Below are 26,126 nucleotides of genomic sequence, written 5' to 3'. Positions count from 1 at the left end.
CCAGATCTATTTTAATTTGGATACGTCTCACTAAAAATGCACCCATCATTGCAACCAGTTTGCCAATCCAAGACAAGACTACAGTGTGTACAAACACACACACACACACACACACACACACACACACACACACAGGAACATAGCTATAAAACTGCATGTGTCCATATGTGTGTGCATGAAAGAGATAGAGGGGGGTAGAGATAGTTCAGTTGTAAAGCTGTTCCCAGGGCAACCAAGGTCTGACAGAAAAGTGTGCGCACAAAGAAAATGTACAACTACAAACCGCACATTCTTACACACATGAAAGCGAACACACATACGTGGGGTGCTGTGCAGAGAGGAAGGATAAATGGGCTGCGTTGGACAGGTCAAGATACTGAATTAGGAGTGAATGTGTGGGCCAGATTGTCTGTGTGAGTGTGTGCACGTTCTATCATAGGGGGCAGCGTGTGTGTGTGTGTGTGTGTGTGTGTGTGTGTGTGTGTGTGTGTGTGAGTGTGTGAGTGCTTGCCATGTATCCTCGGAGTCAAAGTGCTGGTACACCATGTTTTTAAGGGCAGGAGAAGTATGTCACACTCTCTTGGCCACAGCGATAGACTAGATGGAGGGCATCTACTAACTGAGCTGATATCTTATGACCGATTCTGGAATAGCTTACATTGTTCCACGGGACAGTATGCTGAAAATTCACAATAAGACCTTTAAAAAAATGTACAAATACCACAAACCCCAGTCCTGTCCATGGTCCTTGGACTCTATTTCATGGCAGTCAGCATGTTTAAATGACATTGGAAAACAACGCTTAAGACAAATGCAAACATGTTTGTCCAACTGAAAATGCACTAAATCAAATTGGAAACAAAAGTTGAATTTCTCCCGCATGTATGTGCTCAGTGAGGCTCGGACTTGCTGAGGCATTAAATGCTTTCTCCACAGTTCCCATCCTGGGCTTTGACCTGAAGTAACATAAGATGCCAGTAACAACTAAGAATATACACGAGCAATAGGGTGCGTCTCATTTGTAGATGAATAAATAAATACGTAAGGCATAAGCCATGTGTGAAATGCACAGAGCTGTAAACATGTACAACTTACTGCTTAACATGGTACTAATTAGCCTAACTAACTAAATTGTTTGTCAGTTGTTTGGTATGCGTCGTAATAGGTCAACAGCTAATGCTGTCGGGCTGAAAGTGGGTATATAACGCCACCTCTTACAGCGTAGTCGGACATCAATAAATCGATTCCCCAACCATGCTTGTGAACAAGGAGAGTCGTGTATTGGCTAAGCTGAGTTATTCCAGTAGATCGACTTAACTGCGCATGGAAAAGACAGCCAAAAAAGAAAAAAAGCACGGTCAGGCCAAGTAGAATGCCGAGATTGGGCCAGTCTTTCATTCAGGCATCCGTATGCTGATAATGGTCAGTGTTGGAAGACTACTGTATCAGAAGTGTCTGACCTCCGGGCAGCATACGTGGCCCTTTATTCCGAGGCTATAAAACAGGATGAATAGCCTGGCGTAGCTGGAAGAGATGTAGGAACCATTTTGGTGACCATAATGGAGCACATTCTTCAACGGTCCGTCTACAGAAGCATGATATTGTACCCATTTGTACACATGAAAAGTCAAAAGAACATTTAAAAGTTCTTGCAGCTTCACAATAAACACCTGTTTTATTAAGAGACCATTTATCTTTAATCTTCAGAGTCATGAGAAATTAGTATATTTGGCCGATGGTGTTATTAGAAGGTTTGATATTCTTGTTACAAGTTGTTGGGTCCATTTCTGCAGTCAGTGTTGGTAACTTAAAGTTAGCCTGTATTTCTTGGATATCCAAAGGGACATTATTCTCAGCGTTTCCACATATGGTGTACGTTCGCATGAGATCGACGAACTGTGTGAAAGGGCACGTCAACCCTGCCAAGACCGTTGTGGACTCCTCTAGTTCGTTCTGTTCTGTTCTTTTGATTGTGGTGGTTGTGTTCAGGCTCAGTGCGCACACACACAGGGATTAAGCAGACTTAGTTATGGAAGCTCTATGGCTACAGTCTTTCCCTTGTATGAAAGTCTTTTAGCAAAGGGACGTGTTGTTAAATGTATCAGTGTCCTGAATTCAAGTCATCCCTACTGGGCTGTTGGCCAAAGCGTACGCATGGACTATTGCTTCACTTTGTACAAAGTCCAGTGTGTTTGGGAAAAGCATGTCACTTTTAAAGGGAAAATGAGATTGAAAAGAATGTTCATGAAAAGAAAACTCCAACATTGTGATTATAATGACAAAATAAATAGTTTTCATTGATTCATATTTGCCCGATGAGATAAAAACAATTTTTCTTCTCACAATGTTAATCTCACTCATCTTACTTTAACCATCCAAAAAGAAAAAGGAAATCAGACTTTTACATGCACGGCAGCATAGTGACTGAGAGTCTGGGTGTACATAAACTCCTCTCTTGCCTGATTCATATCTCTTCGTCTCAATGAAGAAATTCACTTACTTGGAGCCGACTGTAATCCCGTTGCTTAACCATTTTACTACACTGACAGAGGGCACGTTTTTGTTTGAGTAATAATTGGGTCTTTATGAATCTCTCACAATCACGTTAATCTTTAACCACCTGCACCAAGTTTAAAAGAGCAGCACTTTCATCACTGATGTGCAAGGTATTTATTGAAAATATATTCTGTAGTTGAACATATCCCGAGATGTTTTAAACCAGGACGTTTACGGGGAAAGCAGCATGAATAGACACAAAGTCCATAGACAGTTCATTTCAGTTCTTTTTCACATTTATTCATCTTTAACTGACTCATTTCTATAATGCAGACTTATGATCATTGCAGGCTTTTCCCAGGCTTATTGTTTCCATGATAACAAACATTGACACGTGTAGAGAATGGATGAGCATAAGCAGGCCTGTACCTTAGTAGAGTTATCTTTGCATTTCTCCTCAGTTCCCCATTTTTAATCACACTGACAAAACAATATCACACTAGGCAGCGACCAAGAGATAACTATTAGCGACAGCCTCTGTTGAGTCATATATTGCCGCACTGCTTAGATTGTCCTTTCATACAGCTGTGTTATGAATTCATAAAGATGCATCTCTTAAAACGAAGTCCAAGCTGACACAGGTGTTAAATATTTGACGGTATTTAATGCATGTGATTTTACTGATTGGCATCATTCCTCGAGGCCTAAGCAAATTAATAACTGCTTTAAACTGTCAGTGTGAATCCTCAATACAAGAAGGAATATGCTTCAAGAGTGCCTGAGGTGAGATTAGATTAATTTGTGTTATCTGAAGGATGCTTCCAGAAATCTAATTGGCCTGCATTTCTCTGTCAGGCTCACACGCAGCCAAGTTGTACATGCATATAGAATTCTTTTGTTCTGTTTTTGCAGTGAAGAAATGTTAATAATAAAGGGTGAATCTGTGTTTTTCATGCATATAATTAGCTGTGCACCTTGTATGTTCAATTGATAATTCAACTTGTGCACTGATTTGGGATTCTTTATGGAAAAGTTTTAGTATTCTAATGACTACTGCAGTTTGTAGTTGAGGAGGCAGCAAGAGACTGGCTCTTCTTCCAGTGTAAAACAGTGACCTTCATCAGTAGGTGAGAGCATCAATACTGCATACAAGCGGTGTGAATGTAATTCCCACTCTAGCCTTAGTTATAGAAGAAGTAACTGATGTGCATGATCACAATATTAAAGAAGGAAACTTGAGTGCGACGGACGAATCAAACAGTGTAGTTCATCAGAGAGCAGGCCAGCAGTTTGGGATATACTGTATTTTGCCTTTAGGAATAAAAATCATATTTCTTATCTACAGATCAAGCTGGTCAAGGACGTGTGTGAAATAAAAAAAAAAGGATATACACACCATATGGTCTTTTTAAGCAAGCCAAGCAGATATATATATATACTCTTACCCCATCTTACCCGGTGCTAATTCAGATGTGTTAAGTTATGGAATATAATGACTTTGGGGAGTAAGGTTTTAAGCTCCTCACAGGGACACAGCATGCTGCTGGCTAAGACTGTAATATTCATTCTTTCTCCAAAGTTCTTCCTGTACAAGTTCAGGTTCTATTACTTTAGCAGCATATGTCCTAAAGCCTTGAATCACACATGAATCATCTGTAAATATTCTCTGCTCAAGTATGCAAGCAACATCCCTTTCACTTTAATTTAGACTCACACATACTTCTGTTATTTGTTATTTGTTCTCCTGGTCCAAAGGGTTGGTCTTGCTGAACTGTTAGAAAGGTAATCAAGTTGGCAGCCAATTGCGTCGTCACAGTTTCCAGCTGAAAATTCTCAGGTGGTTGTTTTACTAAGCTGCATTAATCCATCCATCCATTTTCTATACCTGCTGAATCCATCAGTTGAGGGGTTGGAGCCTATCCCAGTGGTCATTGGGCCACCAGTCCATCACAGGGCCACACAGAGACAAACAACTACACACACTCACTCCTAAGGACAATTTTAGAGATACCAATTAATCTAACATGCATGTTTCTGGACAGTGGGAGGGAGCTGGAGTCCTTGGAGAGAACCCATGCATACATGGGGAGAACATGCAAACTCCACAGAAAGGCCCCAGCTGGGAGTTGAACCTAGAACCCTCTTGCTGTGAGGTGATGGTGCTAACCACTACACCACCGTGCAGCCCCTGCATTAATCCAGTCAGAGTTACTGTTAGTTCGTTTTAGCTAATCTATTCATCTCGTGGGCGGTGACATCATGGTCCGGTCGTTGGAAGTACTCTTCCCGGCAGCTCTTTTGTTTCTTCCTGTCCTGTTATCGGTTACTTTAGTGATTCAGACCTCCTTCTAAAATATGCCTGCAGAAACTACAGTTTACAGTGGGAAACGCAGTTGCTCTAAGTTCCTTCATTTGCAAATGTATTCCTTTTGGAAACATGTTCTCCATAGTGTCAGTGGTGCATATCCATTGTATATAAACTATTTTACTTCAAATGGAGGACCAATTTAAAGTTCTGTGTTTGCTACACCAATTTACCTCCCTTTCTTAATTTGACCTGTCTGTCAGATTTAATTGCTAGTTTAAAAAAAAGTCCATCTTCATATGGAAATCTCTTCATCAGATATGCGTTGATGGATGAGCCTGTGCACCGCCAGTACACACTTGGTAAATATGACCATGTGGGAATCTGTTCTGCTCCAAAGGATTTTTTTGGTGGACATGCCAGTGAGTGTATATCAGTGCCTAAGCCCAGTGGTCACAGTGAGGCTGCATGCATGGTTGGAGGAACTGTTTAGCAGTGGTGCATTAAGGCTGATTTATGCTTCAGACGCAAAGCCTCTGACGCTCGGACGCAGAGCCTCTGCGAGCGTCAAAATCTTGACCACTCCCCCACGCAGAGGCTCTGCGCGCGTTGTCGTGCACCTCAGAAAAATCCTGACTACGCGACAGACGCACGCAGACCACCAACGGAAGTGCGCAGACAAAAGCGGCTGTGATTGGTCCTCGGTGAGCCTTTCCGGTTGTCTGTGTGGCTTCCTCCTTTGCATTTTCGCCAACTCCAATAAAAGAAGCTGTTCTTCTTCGATGTCGAGCAACTCCAGATCCATATCTTGCATACACTTTTTTTTTTTTGAAAAATAAACACTTCCGCCGGCCCCGCCGAAGTTCTCGTCACCGCCCACCGAAATTGTCGCGAGTTGCACTGCTGTGCGTCCCGAGAAATTCCAGACCGAGGTTGCAGAACCATAACATGAAAAGTGGTTTGCGACCAGAGCAAAGCAACACGTCAAGACGATAGACGCAGAACTATAATCCGCCCTTTAGCCCTGCTTTTAAAAGGTGACTGTCGTCATAACTGCCTTCCCCTAGAACAGTTGTGCCAGTGGCATGCATGTACTTATAGAATAATTAAACTTACTGGCTCTTGTCTTCGTGACAGGATAATTAGTACTTTTAAAATATTTCTTGCCCTCGGAGACTGTCTGAGTCCCTCATCCACAACCCCCCAGTATCTTCCTGTCCAAATGAATAGTTGCTCCCAGTGTTCTCTTTGCTCTCATCTGCTCTGCAAGGGACTTCGACAACAGAAATAAAGGGCTTTTCTTGTAATTTGAGAAGTATCGCCGTCTTTTTATCGACGTGTTTGCAGCACCAGGTAGTCTGAGTTAATTGGGAATGGTGTCAGATTAATTTAAATTCTGGCGATTCTGTTATAGGCAGACCTTGGCTTTTTCCTTTTTTGTGAGAATGAACAGCATTGACGAGCAAGAAATCGTTTGTGAGTACAAGTCTCTCCAGTGGGCAGTGAGCGATAACTGAAAGAAGAAGAATGACTTGCTACTTCTTATTTACATTTAATGAGCGTGCACACAGAACACACAAAAACACAGTTAGAAAATCAGTTAAAACCCTCCATTGTCTTAAGATGCTGCGAATACTTGCTCCGTCTAAAGGTAATTATCATAAGCAGGTAATATTCCTCTTTGTTGGATTATATAGTTCTGTTTTCCAGCTATACACTGACACAGAGAGTTAGATTGCGTTAGTTCATGTAGAACTAGAAATGCTTTATTATTATTTTTTATTAGTGCCTTTAGATAAAGGCATTCCCAGGGCACAGTGAGGTATGTACTGTTTTTAACAGTGGATCCGGCTCTTTTATAGAAATAACTCCTGTTAGTGCGGTCGTACCATACTTTAAACATTATTGCATCCCTCAGGAGACTTGAATATGCTTGCCTTCAATGATTTAGATTGTTGTGTCCCTACCTTTTATGAGTCTTTTGAAAACAAACAACAACAAAAAAATCCACAGTACTGTCACATGTTTTTGATAGCATCATGCTGGGAGACATTTTCTTTCCTCTTGCCTCTCTTCTTAATGATTATGCATGTTGTAGAAGAAAAAACATGAAATACTAGCTTTTTCCAGCAAACAAAAGAAGTGAAAAAAAAATTGTGATATTTTGCCATGCTGCAAGTTCACTTGCACTGCATCTTACCTTCTCACAAGCTTTGCATAGAAACAGCGAGGGGTATTAAAGCAACAAAGTCAGTGTTCGGTGTGTGTTTCAATCAAAATGTCAATGGATGTAATCAGAGAGGAATCTTTCCACATCAATCATCTGCCGCGGACTCGGCTGGACTGTAGCTGTGGAGGGACTGTGTGTGAAACGGCAACCCCACGCACACAAAGCTTGGTTCCCATTTCCCTCAAATCTGCTGGCCTGTAAAGACATTGTGCTTCCACTCAGCAAGGGAGTGGATTAACTCTGAAAATAACAAAGCTTTGTCAAATCACAAATTTCCCTCAGAGCCTTTCACCTCTCTCTGACAGCAGGTTTGCTTAACAAGCCCCCTCTGAACCCCGTTGCCCCGATCTTGGGCCCCTGATAAATTGCTGACGCACTCTTACGGCCACTCTTATTTATTTACTTGTTTACATTGTCCCACAGTGTTGTGCAGCGTGTGCATGTTGGGGATGGAGGGGCAGGAGAAGGGTGCTTCTGTTAGTCTTCAGAATAAGCTGCATAAAGCATATGTGCATAAGCAAACGCCGACAAAGAACTTTCTTTCAGAACCCACTGCTACGTAATCATTGCTTCAACTCCATCAATACAAATACGAAATGACTTTTAAACCAGGTTGATAAGTTGCGCAGTAAGTCACCAACACTGAGGAAATATACACAAACTGGAAAATTGAGTTTCTTTTCCCTTCAGACAGCAAACTAATAGAAAAAGTTGGAAAGTAAAGTGGAAATATTCGAAGCTGAACTCGCTTTTCTCTTTTTTCTTGTCCTCTGCCTGATCCTGTTAAGTCTTCTTCACGTTCACTTTGTTAAATTAGGATAATTAACTGTCCTGACACACTATGCAGAGCAATCAAATAGCCTATGTGCTTGGCAGTATGTGAACCAGTTTAAAAGTCTGATTAACTGGTCTCTGTCCTCTCCTTCTCTCTGTTCGCTTCTCTCTCACCCTATACCGCCCCGAAGGTTGGCATGTGTCCATGATTTTAATGAGATGGGCCATAGGAATGATGTGCTGATCTAAATCATACAGAACAGAGTAGATCTCCACTGGCTTGACTAGCAATGCCCTTAATGAGAGACACATATTAACTATTGAAACACTGCAGACACATAAAGCAGACTATATATCTGGTAGTAATTCATGAGTTTACAGTTCTCCAAAAGTACTCATTTACATGGACAATATTTGCCCCTATACACACATACCAAGTCATTTTTTTGGTAATAATCCCACAGCTATTAGGGCTCCTGTGAGAATCCCCTGCAGCAGAAGTTAGTGTAGTGGAAGCCCGTGGTGTTTCTGAGCCACATCAGTCCAGTAATGCCCAACCAAACCAGCCAAGCGCAAGGGAAGGATGGGAGAAGTGCAGTCTGATCGTGCTTCCAGAATCATCAGAAAGTCCAAGCTACAAAGCTTAAAATCGAGAGAGCCTGCAATGAATAGCAGGTTAGCTCAAAAAAAAGTTAGTTCCAACCATTTCTTTGAGAAAGAGTGCGCTTCTCTTAAAGGTTCAGGATAGAGACAGGTGAGCCATCCAACCTTGTTTAGAGGGCGTTGTCAAAATTTTCTCCGTATCAATTTCACGATGCAGTCAGGTACTCTATATCAGCAATCATTCTGAAGCATTTGAAACATCTGAAATACGAATACATTTGGTAATAAATGCCAGTCGAGTGGCCACGTTTGCGTTATCCTTTTATATAAGAAGAAACCATTTCATTTCATTTGGTTGTTTATGCATCTTGCAGTTTGTTTGTTTCAATTTCCTCTCTCCGCCACCATTTTCGCTTCTAAATGGAGCATGCAGCAGTTTTTATTACTCTCATCAACTCACTTTGCTCTCTCTGTCCACATCAGAAATAAGACAACTAGCGAGTTACGGTCGTTGAAGATCTATACCACATCATCCATTTTGAACTTTAATCTCTTATGTAATTACAACACAAAGTATGCCGAAGGTGAGGAAGACTGACTTACCAAATCTGAAATCTTTCTGATGTTCATCCTCTTTCATACGTCTCAAGTGTTGCAAAACACAAACCATCTTTATCTACCTCACATTTATGTTGGAAGACTAAAAAAAAATGCAGTTTGTTTGTTTTTTCCTTTACCTTGATTGACCTTGTTTTTAAAAAGCAATCAACTGTTTTTTGTTTTTTTTTCTTCAGTTATTTATGGTGTTGTTTTCCTCTGAATATTACATTGAACATTGTTCGCCTGGCATAGTTTTACGGAGCCAACAGCATGTTTCTGAGGTCGCTGGCTGGCCAGTGACATTCCAGCAACTCCCACGGCAACCAGTTGTGCAGGAAAGAAGGGCTTTTGTTCCATCATCTTACTGGTGTTCAGACTGGATGCGTGATTCCGAAATTCGAGGGAATATGTTTAGAACAAAGCATCCTTGGGATTAGGAAAGATGTGCAAACAGTGTATGAGTTTCTGAACACACCCAGATATACACTGAAATCAGCTAAAAATAGATTTACCAGCATGACAATATAAAAAGATAATCAGTGTTATTCAATTAATCTGATATTGCTTTTTTATTGTTGTGACTGATTGGTGTGTGTAAACATAACCTTTACCAGTTAGTATTGTCCAAGAAACAAACCGCAACATTTCAAACTACAGTTCAGTGAATTGTGTCAAAACTGAATGGGCTGCAAGTGTGTGGTCAGGATTTGGGACGTTCAACGTGATAGTAAAAGACTTCTGCAGGGAAAGCTTCGTGGCAGATCCTGCAGAAGAGTCAAAGGAACTGGCTCACACGCGTGCACACACACACACACACACACACACAAAAGTAGTTTATCTGGCTGAGATAAGCTAAAGCAATAACAGTGCTATCTCAGCTAATTTTAGCTCTGTATTGAATGTGCCACCAGTGGTATTCATGGCAACATTTCTGGCTGAGCTTAGCTGTATATTCTGTGTGTCTACAGCGTCTGTCTCACTCTTTCACATTCTCTTTCTTTCCCTCAGTCTTCTTTTTCTTCTTATCTCACTCTTTTCCGGGTTCATTCTGTTTCCCACTGTGTTTGAAAGCAATCTAGTCCAATTTCTATGGGGGCCATGATTGATGCCTTTATTTCTAATTTATGAAACAGCAATTTTAACCTTTTTTTTCTTCTTCTTTTTTCCAAATGGCCAAGCTTCTTAACAGAAGCACACATCTCCTTCCTCTTTATACATGTAACTGGAGTCTTATTCCTTACCTACTGTGTTCTGTGCAACAAGAAAAAGGGACAGAAAGGCAGTCTTAAAGAATTGCAGTCTGTGTATACATGTGCAGCTGAAGAGGAAGTCTGCACTCTCCCCTGACTGTCTCCTTTTTAAGTTTTAAAATAAAATTTTATCATTTAGATTGTAGTTTAGTTGCATGAATGAGATGTCCGTATCAGATGACCATTACCTAAGTGCCTATTTTTATTTATTTGGCTGCACTACACAGCCACCCATTACAGTGGCAAAGAGAGCTCAGTGCACTGCAACTTAAGAAAACGTATGCAAAATGATTTGACAGCACGTGCAATAGCAAACGCAAATTGTGTTTCCTGACAGATGATAAAAAAATTCAGCAAATAATGAAAGCTGTTGTAAATAGTACGGATAAACACGGAAGTTTTCCCAGGGATAGAGAAAACGTACGGAGCAGACTGGGATGAAGTTGATTGTCTATACTTTGTTCTCAACATCTTGAGTCACAGGTGGCTTAACTGACAAAGTATAATACACAAAGTATTTTCTGCAAATACGCTATTCCGAGCCAGGATTCCAGTTACGTCTGTGGATGGCAGGAATCCATTTGGCTCGTTTCTCTTAACCTTTTAGAGTTTTGTAAAAAAGAAAGTCCCAACGTCTCTCTGAATCTGTTGACTGCACAACAGCTCTTCACCATTTTAGATGTGTTTTCTGTGCTTTTTAGCTGCCATTGGGCCAGCTGTCTTCTTGAACGTCAGTGGGCATGACCAGGTGTAACCTGAATACAGTCACGTGTCTGATAAAATCATTCGCTCTCCCTGAGCTCTCTTGGCCATCGTAATCCATATGTTGCAGCCCATAGTATGTAGTGCAGAGCAGGAAAGTTTTAGACCTTTCACTAAATCTTCGTTACAGCCCATTTGGGAATAAGGGCATAAGGGGAATAAATTTATGGCATAATTGTTTAAGCTCAGCCAGGTTGGAATGGGAGTTTTGACCCAGTTGTGGTCTTATTTAGATCCTGAACACCCTGGAGAAGGTTCTCATTCAGGATTGCTCAATATCTCCCCATAATGATGCTGCCATCACTATGTTTGACTGTAGAGTTTGGACCAATGAGGTTCCCTGCGAGTTTTCCTCCACACAAGCTGTTGAAAATTGTGATCATATCGTTGAATCTTTATTTCATCAGAACTGAGGGTCTCTCTTGGTCTTAGAGTGGTAAACGTTGACAAACTCTCTTGGCTTTCCTGTACCTTTAAGTAAGTAATGGCACCTGCCCAACCACTCTACCATGAAGTCATAGTTAGTGGAGTTCTGCACTGATAGTTGACTTTGTATTTGGTCCTTCTATCTTTGCAAAGAAAATCTGGATCTTACAGGCCTTTTATCTTTGATTACGTGGGAGACCACATATATGGCATTTTTTGTGGTTCCAAACCTTTTTCTTCTTCATCGTTTTAAAGTGATGGAGGTTACTGTGCTCTGCAACACCAAATGCCATAGACCTGTTTTTGTATCCTTAAGATAATCCCGTCTCACTGATCCGCAGACAGCTTTTCCCACCTCATGGCTCGTCATTCACTCCATTATGCACCATCAGCTGTGAGATAGACAGCTGTGTGTTTTTCCTAATTATATTGAGTTAATTCATTTAGGCACATGTGGATTTGACTCAGTTAGTAGAAGGATCTCAGAGATCACTGATGGAAATAGGACACCGGAGCCCAGTTGCAAATTTCATAAGAAAGTGACTAAAAGGGAATAAATGTCAAGATAATGTCAATGGGATACTATAGTCAAGTTATAAAACAGTTGAAGAATCTGTTCATGTTTTGTCTTTGTGGAAAACAGTATGTAGAAGGTCAAACAGAAAATAACAAAAAGTAGGAAACAAGGATCTGAAATTCACTGTCAGCACTGTGGTTCAATGACAGCGTCTATTGGAGACGATAATGTAGGCAATCCCATTTCCAGTCTTAGTTTTGTGGCCTTGCCTGCCATATTGAGAATGACCACATAAATTGTGAATGGCCTGATTGCAAGAACAAGGAAGCAGTTGGCTTTCCCAGGGTACAAACATCAGTGTGTTGGCAAAGGAACAAATGGACAGAAGCTCATTTCCATGAAACATTACGTATGCAAGTTGACAACTACTTCAAAGCTTGTACATATTGGTTGCTCCCTGCTTGGTACATGTTCCCAGTATGCCTGGATTTGTGTACAGATGCATTTTCTCATTTTTGCCTAAAGCTGTTTTCTTGCACAGTGCAAATGGGGCGGCTGAATGAGAAAAAAAATCTGTCAGGAAAGGGGTGGATGCAATATTATTGAGGCTTTAATTTGAAAATCAAAGTTGAGGAGACAGCGATAAAAATTAAGGTCAGGGTTTGGATTTGTGATAAAAAGAATGAACAAATGAACATCATGGGGGCATAGAACAAAGCAAACATTTGTAAATCAAAGAGGTGATTTTACATCTCAGAATTCCTGCTGCAGTACTACTGAGCCATCTAAAAGGTCTTTAATACCAGTGGTGGTTTGGTGCCACTTAAAACTATTCATTTTTCCTGTTACTTCAAGAAAAATGTCATGCTTTTCTTTAAAAGCTTTTTTCATTTAGCCAAAACTGCCATCTTCTGAAGATGACAGTTTAAAGTGCTCGACAATTCGAAATTCTCCCGACACATTTGACTGACTTGGTTACATTGTTACCTCTACTCAAGGCTTAAAAGCCCAACTCACCATCGAAGTATTTAGCCTTGGTATTTTCTGATATCAAAACACCCTGGAGGGGAATATGAGTATTCTCTCTTATAAATTGCAACATTCATGGACGAACATAATACGACAGCAATAGATACATCAAGTTAAATTAGTTGTCACCGACAAAGTGAAAATAACTCAAGCAGAAAACTGCCATCCTGAAATGTATCTCACTTATGGAATACATTTCAGGGATTTTTTTCTGAACACAATTATTCTTTTGATTGTCCACCCAAGCACTTAGTGCGACAGACAGCATGTCAGCTGTGAAGAAAGTCAACTGAATTGTTGCTGCAAAAATTCGAGAGGAAAAGAAGCAAATGAATAAAAAAAAATAAATTAGAATGAAAATCAGTTGAAAAATGTTTAGAACGGTAGAAGTAAAGCACAGAGAGAGATCACCCAGACAAAAAAATACCCACTGAAAGAGCAGAAACAATAATAATAGCTTGGGATCTTATTTGATGGGTTTTTATGTGCTTACCCATACAAATGTGTAGGCAAGTTTCAGTATAAAACCAGAATTTATGTCATAAATTTGCCTCTCTGAGGAGAGACACCAAAAACAAAAGATCAGCGACAGATCAGAGATCTAGGACTTTATGACAGAGAAATATTACATTTTAAAAAGGGTTAAAACCACTTTGGGTATGTAGTATTCATCATTTAGGTCATGTCCTTTTTCTTTGGCAACTTGAACCCCTTTCAGTCGTGAACTGTAATCCATAAATGCTGATCAACATTTTGAAGAACAGCCTGAGTATCTTTTTTTCTCTAAACTTTGCTCTGGCAGTGTTCTTATTTAGGGCCACGTGATGCTACTCCACAGTCCATTTGCAGCACCGTACTGTAAGATAACAAGTAAACAATCTCTCGTCTTGTTATTCTGATGCTGGTGCTAGGTGCCAGCATGCCATTTTATATTTACATCCACCATGAGTGGTTTCAGTGTTGTGGTGTATGGAAATGTGAATAGAATTTGCAGTCCAGACCCCTCTTTTTTGTACCCCTTAATTTTCCACCCTTTGTTGCCCCTCTCAACTTTTTTGACATGTTGCTAACATCAAATTCAAGTAGAGCTCGAAATATCTCACTTTCAACGTGTGATATGTTTTTATGCTATATTATATAAGGGGGATTTGGGGCTGTAAATTGTTTGATAAAGTCAGCAGTTTTTGTTTTACAAATTTAACGGTCGTCCATTCATTATTATTATTTCTATAACCACTTCATCCTGTTCATGTACTGTTCCGTACTACCTGGACAGGTTACCCAGCCATTGCCGGACCAACTCAAAGACAAACAACTATGCCCATTCACACTGAGGGTCAATTTAGCATAGTCAGCGAGCCTAACAGGCATGTTTTTGGACTGTAGGAGGCAGGATACTCAAAGAAAACCAATGAAGCATGAGGAAGACGTGTAACATCCAGACAAAAAGGCACCAGCAAAAATTCGGACCAGGGACATTCTGTGTGGCAACAGTGCTCAACACTGAACTAGAGTGCAGCCCCTGCTCAGTACTGGAGAAGCAAAATCTCAGATGCTTGTGTGAAATAAGACAAAAGGAGTGATTCACTCCTTGATGTTTTAACAAGATAACTATGGCTGGCTGGTCAGCTGTCAAGGGGGGTCTATTTTGGGAATGGAGGAAGCCCCCTCTTACTTCTGCCGTCCTGTGCCGTGACTCTTCTGCTTGCCCTCTGGCTTCTTGCCGCTTGTACTGTGCAAGAAGAGCGCTTCACACTTCCCCAGTGAAACCAGAGCTTTGCCTTCAGCCTCCCGCCTTACCATGTCCTTTGGGCTATTTTTACTCCAGCAGAGGCTACTTTTGCTAAACCCATACCACAGCCTACTGAACTGGAGCTGAAGCCATGTGTGTTCATGTGTGGTGGTGTGTGTAGGTGTATGGACGTGGCTGTGTGGTAAAAGCTCATTTTAAAGGGAATGCACACAGAATATTTTCTAAACACAATTTGGCATTACTTTTATCAAGTATGGTAAAATGTGTGAGTAAACCACAAGTTTTTAAGAGTACATAGTGATGATATTGGATCATCATGTAGTTTCTTAACATAAGTACATAGGTACAGAGCCATCAGTAAACGTATGACAGCACAAGTAGCACTATTGATTAATGGTCTTATCGGCAGGATTAAATCAGTAAGTTAGTGCCTCTGTGCTCAAAGTGGAATTGATTGTGCAGCCGTGGAACACAAACAACAAGATAAAAACACACGGTTGGAGGGTTCTGTGTTCCAACCTGCAGAGCACTTTCTGTCTAGAGCATAGTTTCTGTATTTTCTCCCTCCCATCCCTGCCTGTGATGGTTTTCCCCAAGTGATCCGGCTTCCTTCCATGGACACTACACATATTAGGTTAGCTGGTAACTCTAAACTGGCCATAAGTGTTACAGTGACCTGCAGGCACATTTCCATCTCAGTTTTGGCTGCAGAGCCTTATTAAGGCGCTAGCATGGTTGACGCGTCTGTCACGGCGGTGGCGGCCCGTGACGTCAAAATGACGTTTCAGGCCTGGCGCTTCCCTTGAAAAGACGGTGCAGTGCGTTGTCGTGCACCAGTCGATTTTTGTAACTTGGCGGCGCCACCAACGAAAAACCGGATGGACCGTTGTGAGACCAGGCTCAGTGAGGAGGTGCATTTGTACAGGCAGCTGTACGAAACTGCAGTGAAACAGCACAGGGAGCACTTAAACTCCCAAAACTGATGCACAGAGATGGGCAGAACTTTGGGGAAAGAGGGAGAGTTCTGTAAGAATGTGTGTAAAAACCTACGGGACAGATACGTGAAGGCAAAGAAGAGGGCAGAGACTCAAAAAGTGGTGATGCCGGGGGCTTCAGACCATCACCTCTTTTAACTGAATTAAAAAATTAAAATGATCCGAATACTGCAGCAGTATCATTAATGACAGTATTCCTGCTCTTCATTGTTTTCTTCTCCACTTTCGTGGTTGTAGAGTAGCGGTAACCGTCACGTTGCAGCGCCACCTCTGTGACGGAGAAAATTGCAACTACTGGCGCAACGACTTGCGCCACTATATATGGCGGGCACGAACTCGTGACGTCATCAACACCGCTCGTGCGAGCAGACGCAGCAACCATGCTAGAGGCTTTAGTCAGTGGTAGAGGCAAATCCTTAGAAAGAAGCAAAACCTTGCTGACCCGATCAGCCTGTGAACCTTTACAAGGAAAAGTGGGAATAGCTCATAGATCTATGAAAATCTTAGAGTTTGGCTCATTAACTGGGCCCCAACAACTCCAGCTGTGCTTGGTCACCCATGCCACTGTGTTATCGCACAGCTGGAGGGAATTACATTCCCTCGCTGCCCCCAGCTCAATGTATGCCCGCTCTGCTCTTCCCATAATCAACCATAAGTGAAAAAACAACATAAAGATGATAGGATATATGATATTCCTTGTCACAGTCATCATGATAGGGCTGGGTTTTTTCCACACAAAAGAGCATGACAGGCTCTGTATACAAGCTGAGAAAACATCTGTGCCAGAGACTATTTTGGCATTTTTTGGCATTATTTTGAAAATGTTGGTGAATACCACTGTTTTCCATTCAGCCCCAAACTCAGAGGCTCCACTCTGTATAAATCCTCTTCCACTTTTATCCTCCTCTGCTTAATCTGACTTTTTTTTCTAATTCTCCCTCTCTCGATCCTCTGCAGTGAAGTACATCAAGGAGATGTCTGCCTTCTTTAAAAGCTCTGGCTCCCCTGGAGCAGCCCTCCCATGGGACTCCCCCCCTTCTACGCCCCAGAGGGGCTCTGAGCTCTCCCCTGCGGAGGTGAAAGAGCCTCGCAGCATCCCACTGAAGATGTGCCAGGTTTCACGTAAACAGTGCCCCCCAGACACAGAACACAGGTACTACATGTTAGATACTTCTTATGTCATGTCACTTTCGGTTCAGTTACATTTTCTGTTTAATGTCTTACTTACATATTCTATTTAGTGATATCTGAAACTTCCTCTTCGAGCCTTCCTCTCTTTGCCATTTATCTTTTGTTTTTCTAACGGGCTCTTTTCCCATCTTCCTCATGTCTCTCTTCTTTCTTCCCACACTTCCCCACATCTCACTTGCCAGGTATTTTGAGGTCATTTCATACAACAGAAAGAACTCTGTGTTCCTGCGGGCAAAAGACCCAGCCATGGCTCAGTCCTGGTACAATGCCATTCAGACTGGCACGGCCAACCTTTTACCACGAGTGAAGGAGGAGATGAAGAGCATTCAGCCTGGCATGGAGGTCAAACACCTGGGCTGGATTACAGAGCAGGTATGGGAGGAGAAACAGTGGTAAAATGACTCTGCACTGGTCTACATTAAGTGGTTTTTTTTTGTCTTTTAATGGTATTCTGATGTCCTTGTTTTACATTTTGTTGTTGTGATCTCTGAAATGTTAGCTATATTTTCTAGATATGTTCTGGATATGAGTGCGTTCATGTGAAATGGGAAGAGTTAAAATGACAACTATGGATCTGGGGGCAGCATATTTTAAAAAAGGATCATACAATAATCCTAAACCAATAGGAGCATTTAATTTTTTTTGGCCAACTAAAAGCGATACAGCTGTTGCAGATGAAGCAGAGAGAAAAGGAAAAAAAATGACCATGTGAAGCCATAAATTGCTTAGCTGAACGGTGCGACGACCGCATCGTTATAGCTGGAGCAGATGTAGTGATTTACGAATATGCGTTCCATTAAATCAGTGTGCAGCAGGTACATTCTCAAAGTATGTGAGGAAAGTTCAACCTTAATCCGTCCATCAGATGCAACACTGTCCGTTTTAAATTCCCTTTGCACTAAATAAACAACCAACATGAAAACCAGTCAGTGGGCTTACTGTGAATGATTTGGTTCATTTCCTGTTCTCTGTGCGCTGATTAAGGGTTTTATTGACTTTTTAAAATCTTTTTATGATGGATGTTGATATGAAGACGAACATACAGATACAACTGAACGCAGTTTTGAAAGTATAATGTGCTGTGCCCTCAAACATTGTATGAGAAAATGGAAAGAGTCTTAAATAGTGATGGTTTTGTCTTTTTGTTTATTGGTTTTTCTATGTTCTGGTTTTGTTGGGTCATCCTTGGTTTGCTCATGTTCTTTGCCTTAGTTCAGCATTCCCTTTAGTTTTTAGTCCTTGTTCTAGTCATCTTCTCAGTTTATTTATCATTATCCCAGATGTTGTCAGCTGCCTCCTATCGCTTGATCACCTGTGATCTGTCTTTGTTACTCACCTGCATCCACTCACCTAATCAGCCATCGCAGCATATGTGCTGCTTGGTTTTCAGCGCGCATTGCCCTGTAATTGTTGTTTGTTTCTGTTGCTGGTGCAGTCTGCCGTCTCATGAGTTCCTCGTTGCTCAGTAGTTCCTCTGTTCCTTACGCCTCAGTTCCTTACGCCTCAGTTCCGTTTTAGTTTATGTTTGTAGTTTTTTCCTGCTGCAGCAGCACTTTTAGTTTAAATAAACCAAAGTTAACCAACTTTTAACTTTGGCTGGTCCTCGTCTCCCTTCCTGGTAGTCCAACATTTGGATCCTCAAACTCCTGCTCCTCCACGATCCATGACTCATTTTCACTGAGATATAAAGTCTCGCTGTCCACGAACCAATGTATCTTTTTGCTATTTTCATTTTTTTGTGGGAATTGATTGCTTTAAAGGCAGTGATTTTGCATTTGTTGATTTCCTGTCTCAAAGGCACAAGTTCCCATGGTGATACGCAATCGTGAAAAGTGGAGCAGGTTCACGATACTGACAACTCGGAGTTGAATCTGAAGTTATCTCCCCAAGCCACTAATCTTGCTTCATTGATTGAATAAGTCTTGCATACTCAGCACTGTCTCCGTGGATGGCTGTTTCCATTACAGATGAGGGTCAAAACTTCTTTGGTATTTTCTCAGTCCCAGTTGGCAATGCTAGATATGATGCAGCAACTGTGCCCAGGTTAAATTGGTTAAATGGATACATGTTTTGTCGGAACTGGTGGGCTAACCTACAAAAACATGCCGATGCTGTCAACCCTTTGTAGATCCTAACAATTTTTGGACAAAGGAACCAAGCAGGATGGGGTTTTTGCTTGATCCAAATCTTTATTAAAAATTTCAAAAGGCAGGTTGAAATGAGAGGTTGTTCTGCAGTGTAAGGTAATCTGAAAATGCTCCATGCTGTTAAAAAAGAGGGTGGAGAATGCTACATGAAGTTATTAGCTTGAGCAGTTCGACCAGGAAACCTCTCACAAACATCTTTATCAAAGCAAAGACAGTACAGACATGCCATAGCAAATACGTATGTCTGCATTTCACATGTGTTCTTGAGCTGAAATCAGGAAATAAAAAGGTGGCCATTATTTTAGGTTAAGCTGACCTGTGGTACAGCCAGAGCTTAAAATAATTTCTTTGGTAAAAATGTTCGTCTCTGCAGGTATCTCAGGGTCCAGAGAAGCCTGTACTGGCAGTGATGACGGAGAAGGACCTCCATCTTTATCCCTCCTTGCCTGAAAGCAAAGAGAGCCTCATCAACCCCACCAAGAGTCACCCACTCATCACCACCAGGTTCTCATGCCCAACACCTGGATACATGCACATGTGTCTACACCGAATGAACGTGGCATAAAAGGCCATTTTCCCTTCCTCTTTAAATAAACCCTTTCACATAAACTGAGCAGATTAGTACTCCACCCTAAGCAGCTCTGAGTTAAAAAGCCTTTCACTGGTTTGTTTTGGCCCAGTCAAAGTTCATGCTCACTCTTTCCGTAACTGCACTATTGGACATTTTACGTCATAAAATCACACTCATTTGGAAAACATTAGTGGTAGCAGAACATATGAGTCATGATTTTCCTCTCTTTTTCTCTCCTGTGCACTCCATGCCTCCGTTTCCAACTTCTGTAACAGTTTCTCTTCTGGCCACATTCATTTCTATAAATATTAATTACCATCTTTCTCAGCCTCAAACGTGATGTTTTTCTTCCGTTCTCCCCCTAGACTGGTCCACTCCGGCCCAGGAAAAAGTTCTCCTCTACTGGACTCCGAGCTGACGTTCGGCCTGCGTTCGGGCACCAACCAAGGCGTGGAGACTCGTGTGTTTCGGGTGGATTCTGCCAAGGAGCTGTCCACCTGGACTCATCTGCTGGTGGACGGTTGCCATAACGCTGCTGAGCTCATCAAGGAGGTCACCACGGGTACAGAGATCCAGAGGCTCATTGTTTCTTGTTTCTCCTTTCATGCCTTCTGCACACTTCCTCTAATCTATGATTAGAAAATGGTGGTTTTCCTCTGAACTGTCTTAGATCTAAGCAGATATGTCTGTGTTGCTTGTTCCTGCTTCAGTGAGCAAAGAACAGCACAGACAGGGTTTAGGATTTGATTCCCACTGAGAAGACAGTTCTATGGTGTTGTACAGTGGAAAGATGCCAGAGAAAGAAGCTGTTTGTCTATAATTAGTGTCCGAAACACTTAATAGTCTGACCTTTACTTATCAATAATAACAAAACTGAAATTAGATGACATATGAATGTAAAAGATTTAAAGAAGATATGTTACTTGTACAATCAGTCTATTCTGAACCACAGAAGGTCAAGTTGACTGATTTGTCCATCTGTACAGTAAAAAAAAACAAAAAACTATTTTTTTGATGCAGATATGAATAAAGAGAAAAAAACTGTGATCAGTTTGAAAATGAGTTTTTCAAACAAAGTTAAGCAATAAAAACTGACTTTTAACTAACCCTCCCAGGTAATATATTTAGGTGTTTAATCACTTCTGCACGTATGTGCCCAACTAGACTCAAATGGGCCTAGGTGCTCTGTACTTGCTCAAATACTCTAAGTGTACATTAATACCGCTGATGAATTCCCAAAACAGCTTCTCCCCTTGACGCGTTTGAATGTTTCTTTAGTCAGAAGGCTAAATACGTCAGATTGTGACTTGAAAACAGTCCATCAAAGCTACATTACATGTCAACCTGCTGTCGCTTAAAGCTTGAAGAGGCTGTTGCTTTGCTCTGAAAACAAATCCTGATTTTATAACCACCACATTATCAAACAAAATCAACTGTTCAAGTAACTTAAAGACAAAGTCTGTGCAGAAAATTCAGCTATACTTAGATGCACTGCGATCTCCCGCAGACAGTTAATTAGTGTCTTAAATGTTTTCTCCCGCAGTCCACAATGTCCTGGCTTCGAATGTTCTTTATTTAATAACCCAGTTTGCTCCCACGCATGTATACGCAGACAAGGACTGTGGTCCGCCTGTATAGTCAAGTCAGGCTGTAATCGTAGCTCGACTCAACTCTGCATGTAACCCTGCTGACTGATGTAAGGCACGTAAATCTCATTTCAATACTTTCTATCAAACATTTCAAACGGAAGGGAGTAGAATAATTCACTGTTCTTTACACAGTGATTTAAGAACCGTCCTTCTCTTGCAGAATGTCCTCTGTCTATTAAAGATTTGTATTTTTCCTGATAGACTTCTTTAAAAGAGCTTTTGTGATGACAAAACATGTTTGTCTAAAGCCAAGTTGCTTGTGTGGGTTCTAGCTCACAATCTGTGCTGAGCAGCTTGTTTTGTTTCGTGCACACAATATTTCCACTTTATTGGACAGGCATCAGTTCAGATACAGTGCAGTGCAGTTTTGTCATTGCACTGCCCTCTGATGGTAGCAAGAGATGGTGCAAAAACCTCCAGAGGAACTTCCTATGGTGTTTTAGATAACCTTTTAGTCATCAGTTTTAAAGTGAGGGTTTAAAATGAGGATTAAATTAACTGGGATTTAGATTCACTATCATTTCCTAGCAATGAAAATGAATTGAAATCACGCTTTTAATTCTCTTAGCACATAAAAGAACCTCACTGTCCAGTAATGACATTTACATTTACTCCAGTTGTTCAGCTTCTGTGTAACTGGTCTCTCCTCCCCGCCTCGCCCCTTGCAGCCTGCAGTTGGAATGGAAAAGAGTGCACCCTGGGAGTGCACATTGATGATGGTTTCACGCTATTCACGGAAGAAATGGGTGTCAGGAAAAATATTCTCCTACAGCAGCCGTTCGAGCGCCTCCGAATGTCCTCTGACGATGGAGTTCGCATGATGTTCCTCGACTTTGGAGGCCCTGAGGCTGAGATTGTAAGCAATACTTTTCATTCTGTTTTTATGAAAGTATAGTGAGATATTACCACCATATTTATTACATATTTTATAGACCACGCCAAACATGAAGGTAGGATTGAGATCAGTGACAATCAAAAACTCATTAGAATTAGCTGTCTAGCTGAAATCACACACTAACATACCAATACAAGATACTGACTTCTAACCATTTTTAAAAGAGGAATAACACTTTATATGAATATAATTTAGTACTATACACAGCCACCATATCCTATTCTTTTTTTTATATATATATATATATACTTTATGCTTACCTTGAAATTTGGCTTTTATCTCTCTCTCCTGCCAGCAACTGGACCTCCACTGCTGCCCGAAGACCCTAGTCTTCATCATCCACTCTTTCCTGTCTGCTAAGGTCAAACGGCTTGGCCTCCTGGCATGATAAAGGCCAGCTCTCCAGAACATCACAACAGGAATATTCATTGAAACTACAGCCCATGAAGACTCTTGACGATGAGGCCCAGGAAATGATGCTGACAAGCTCTTTGTTTTCAGCCTCCCAAGGCCTCTAAAGCGTATCATCTCTGGTCAGGCACCCCAAGGTCTTTCTTGTGAAAGAAGAGAAAACCACAACAATGATGGACATTTGTTGAATTCGTACATGTAAGGTAAAGAGATATTTTTACAGACGGTGCAAGTCAGTATCCACATAAGGGGCCCGACACCTGTCAAAGCTGTCTGAGTCGGTCATGACACTTCGTGATGAATCGTAGGAATATGACAGGCTGTATCTTAATGTTTCCAAGCTTGAAGTCCCAAACATTTTTTTTCAGCCATTGTTTGGTTATGTTTCATGAGTCACAGCAAGCCTTTGTCAGGAGCGTCTTTTCATCTTTCAATCTTTGCTTTCTGCGCCGTGAGCAGACGAAACAAAAAGTTATTTCACAACTGTCCTGATTGATGTTGGACAAATACTTCTTATATAAAAGCAGCTTCAGCGGAGTGACAGGATGACGTGAGCGACCGCTGCATGAGCAGTAGTTTATGCTGAACAGTGTACAACTAATAACGACCTGGGGTTTATGTGGACAGTTCAGCTGCCGTTGTTTAGAGCTATTCTATGTAAGAAGACACATGCTTTTTAAGAAGACCTACATATATTTTGCATTGCAGCTAAACAGCTTTTTTTTTTTTGTTTTCCTGTTTTAACCCAAACTCGTAATCTATGACCTAACAAATGGAAAAAATTGTATACTATGAAAGTGGGATTTTTTAAATATTTATTGTGTTGTAAGCAATGAATTAGATTCAAAGTTTTTAAAGAAAAGACAAAGTATCTTGAATATCAGTGGTATAATCAGGCACTGTGGCAGGCTTGGCTTCGTGTAATTTTAGCCGATGTAAAGCAGAGTACTACTGACAAAAGTTGTCTTATTACCTTTCACTAAAATATGACTTATAGAGGACAATTACCCTTTATCAGACAGATTGTACACCGTTTGTCTAACATTTAATTAAGTCAAATACCATATGAAATATTTTGTTTACATCATAAAGTGTGCGATCATTTTTCTTCTTTAGTTCTTGTGTTGACTGAACATTTGCAGTTTGGGGCCTTCGTTTTCTCTCCTATCACCCGACAGACTAAAAGCTGTTTTTCTTCAGTCATAAAATGTACTGTATATTCTTATTTAAACAAAGGTGTGCCTTGCAGGGTTGTTTGTATATAAACGTGTAATAAAATTTGTTAACTTTTATTGTTTTCTTTTCTTTTGCTTAATTCATGAGCCTCACACCTTCTTTCACTTGAATCTTACAAAACTAAAGCCATAGAATAGACAGTGGTGTGAAAAAGAAAGTGCACCCTCTTTCAATGCTTCACAGGTTTACATAACCAGACATAAAATGTAGTCCTTAGCGGGACTTAAAACTGGGTAAACTCAACCTCAGATAAAGAACACACTACATGTCATTGTTTATTTAACACCAACTAAACCAAAATGTGAAATCTGAGAGTAAATACTAAGTTAAGCAATAGTGCGCCCATAGGCATTTAAAGGATAAGTAGCAGCCAGGTGCAGCTATTCAAATGCACCTGATTAAGTGCTCATCAAGTGTGAGCACCTCTATAAAATCCAAATTTTGGTCACTTTGCTGGTCTGGAGCATTCAGGTGTGTGTTAGAACAATGCCAAGGAGGAAAGACCTCAGCAATGATCTTAGAGAAGTAATTGTTGCTGCCCATCAATACGGAAAGGGTTATACAGCCATTTTCAAACTATTTAATATCATTCAACAGTGATCTTCCCAAAACAGGATGTCCCAAAACGCAAAGAGCTACAGCTCAGACTGCAGGTCAAAGCTTCCGTGTTAAATGTTCAAATGTAAGACAGTACAATTAGAAAAAGAGCCTGTCTGGTGAAAATGAAACAGCATATCAAACAAATACCTCTTAGCAACTGTCAAAGACGGTGGTGGAAGGGGGATGATTTGGACTTGTTTTGCACACAGGACCTGGGCACGTCGCAGTCAGTGGGTCAGCCGGGAACTTCTCCGTATCTTCGAAGTATTCTTAAGTGAAATGTGAGAACATCTGCCCGACAGCCAAAGCTTGGCTGAAACTGGCTCAAGCTGCGGGACAATGATCCAAAGCACATCAACAACAGAAAGGCTGGAAAAGAAAAGAATTCGCACAGACCTCAGTGAAATGAAGTGGGACAAATTACCTTCACAACGTTGTGAGTGATTGACATCACAAAGAAAATGATCACTTCAAGTCATTGCTGCTAAAGGTGGCTCTATAAGCTTTTGAATCGTGGGATGTACTTTTTTTTTCATGCACATTTTGGATTTGTTTTTGTTTAAAAAAAAAAAAAGTAATGACACGGTGTGATGTGATGTCATTCTTTTATATTCGTCTGTTGTATTTATCTACACAAAACGTTGGCTCTGAAGGAGAGCGTGCTCTCTTTTTCCCTCGGCTGTCCAACCTACACTTGAAACCACAGCTGGGGCCTTTCTGTGTGCAGTTTCAATGTTCTCCTGATGCCTTGGTGGGTTATGTATCTGTCTAAATCAAGAGCCCAAATAAAAGTATTAAGTGATATCTAATGCACTTCATATTCAGCAGCATGTTTGATATCTTATTAACTCTAACAAGTCATTCCTCTGAGCTACTTCAAGCAGCAGATCTAGCTTTCATGCTGTCTTCATTTAAGATTCCCAGTTGGTGGTCTGACAGTTTTATTAAGTCCACGCAGATCCGACAAATGGGCAAAAATGATGATGATAATGATGAGTTGCTGAAGTCAGCAGGGTGCGTGATGGAAACAGTTAGGCCTGCTGCTAACCATTGTAAAAAGGGGAAGCAATGAGCATGCTCTTGTATGCTTTTACTGCCATTAGGCGGTGTTATCAGTGAGGAGCAGATGTTGTGTCAGTCCCTCTGTGTGCATATGCTTTTACACACATGGAAATGTCCATGTGTGTGCCTGGACAGCATGCAAGCAGGCAAGCGCAGTAATATCAACCTGAGTTGTATAACAAATCAGAATAGAGTGTTCACATCTGATCATATCTTCTCCCTGCCTCTCCTTTCACTTTTCACCGCTCTTGTTGAGATGTTACTATGGTAACAGCAGGGAGCTCTCAGTATAGCGGCGTCCATTTCTTTTTCCATTGAACTATGGTTTTGCTGCCGAAATTGCCAATCAGCCTCTCAGATCCTGCTGGAGAAGAGGAGGACATTGTGTGAATATATTTAGATTAACAAAAATGGAAGAGCACTTTGGAGGGAGATGAAAGGGGGGGGGGGGGGGGGGGGGGGGGGTTAGTAAGTGAAAAGACTAAAGAAGAACATGTTTCACCAGACTGACGGCATACTGCCATTTTTTTCTTTTGTGTTTAAGTCTTAAAAGCACATTATTGTATACAAACAATAGGTCTCTAAATGAGCCCAGCAAGACTGGCTGTCTTTCGTGTTCCTGTC

At 41.1% G+C, this 26,126-nt stretch overlaps 1 protein-coding gene across 1 annotated transcript in view; it reads left to right on the top strand.

The window, feature by feature from the left end:
• snta1 (syntrophin, alpha 1) overlaps positions 1-23,896 on the top strand; it is a 37,050-nt gene extending 13,154 nt beyond the window's left edge. Inside the window, exons 3-8 of the mRNA XM_075461508.1 lie at positions 16,698-16,893; positions 17,114-17,303; positions 19,452-19,582; positions 20,015-20,211; positions 21,967-22,154; positions 22,489-23,896. Coding sequence (XP_075317623.1) covers positions 16,698-16,893; positions 17,114-17,303; positions 19,452-19,582; positions 20,015-20,211; positions 21,967-22,154; positions 22,489-22,581 — 995 coding nt within the window. The 3' untranslated portion in view covers positions 22,582-23,896. The remainder of the gene's footprint in view (positions 1-16,697; positions 16,894-17,113; positions 17,304-19,451; positions 19,583-20,014; positions 20,212-21,966; positions 22,155-22,488) is intronic.
• The last annotated feature ends 2,230 nt before the right edge of the window (positions 23,897-26,126 follow it).

This window comes from Odontesthes bonariensis, chromosome 3, assembly GCF_027942865.1.
Source record: "Odontesthes bonariensis isolate fOdoBon6 chromosome 3, fOdoBon6.hap1, whole genome shotgun sequence".
Taxonomy (NCBI): domain Eukaryota; kingdom Metazoa; phylum Chordata; class Actinopteri; order Atheriniformes; family Atherinopsidae; genus Odontesthes; species Odontesthes bonariensis.
This window is presented reverse-complemented; position numbering and strand designations above follow the sequence as displayed.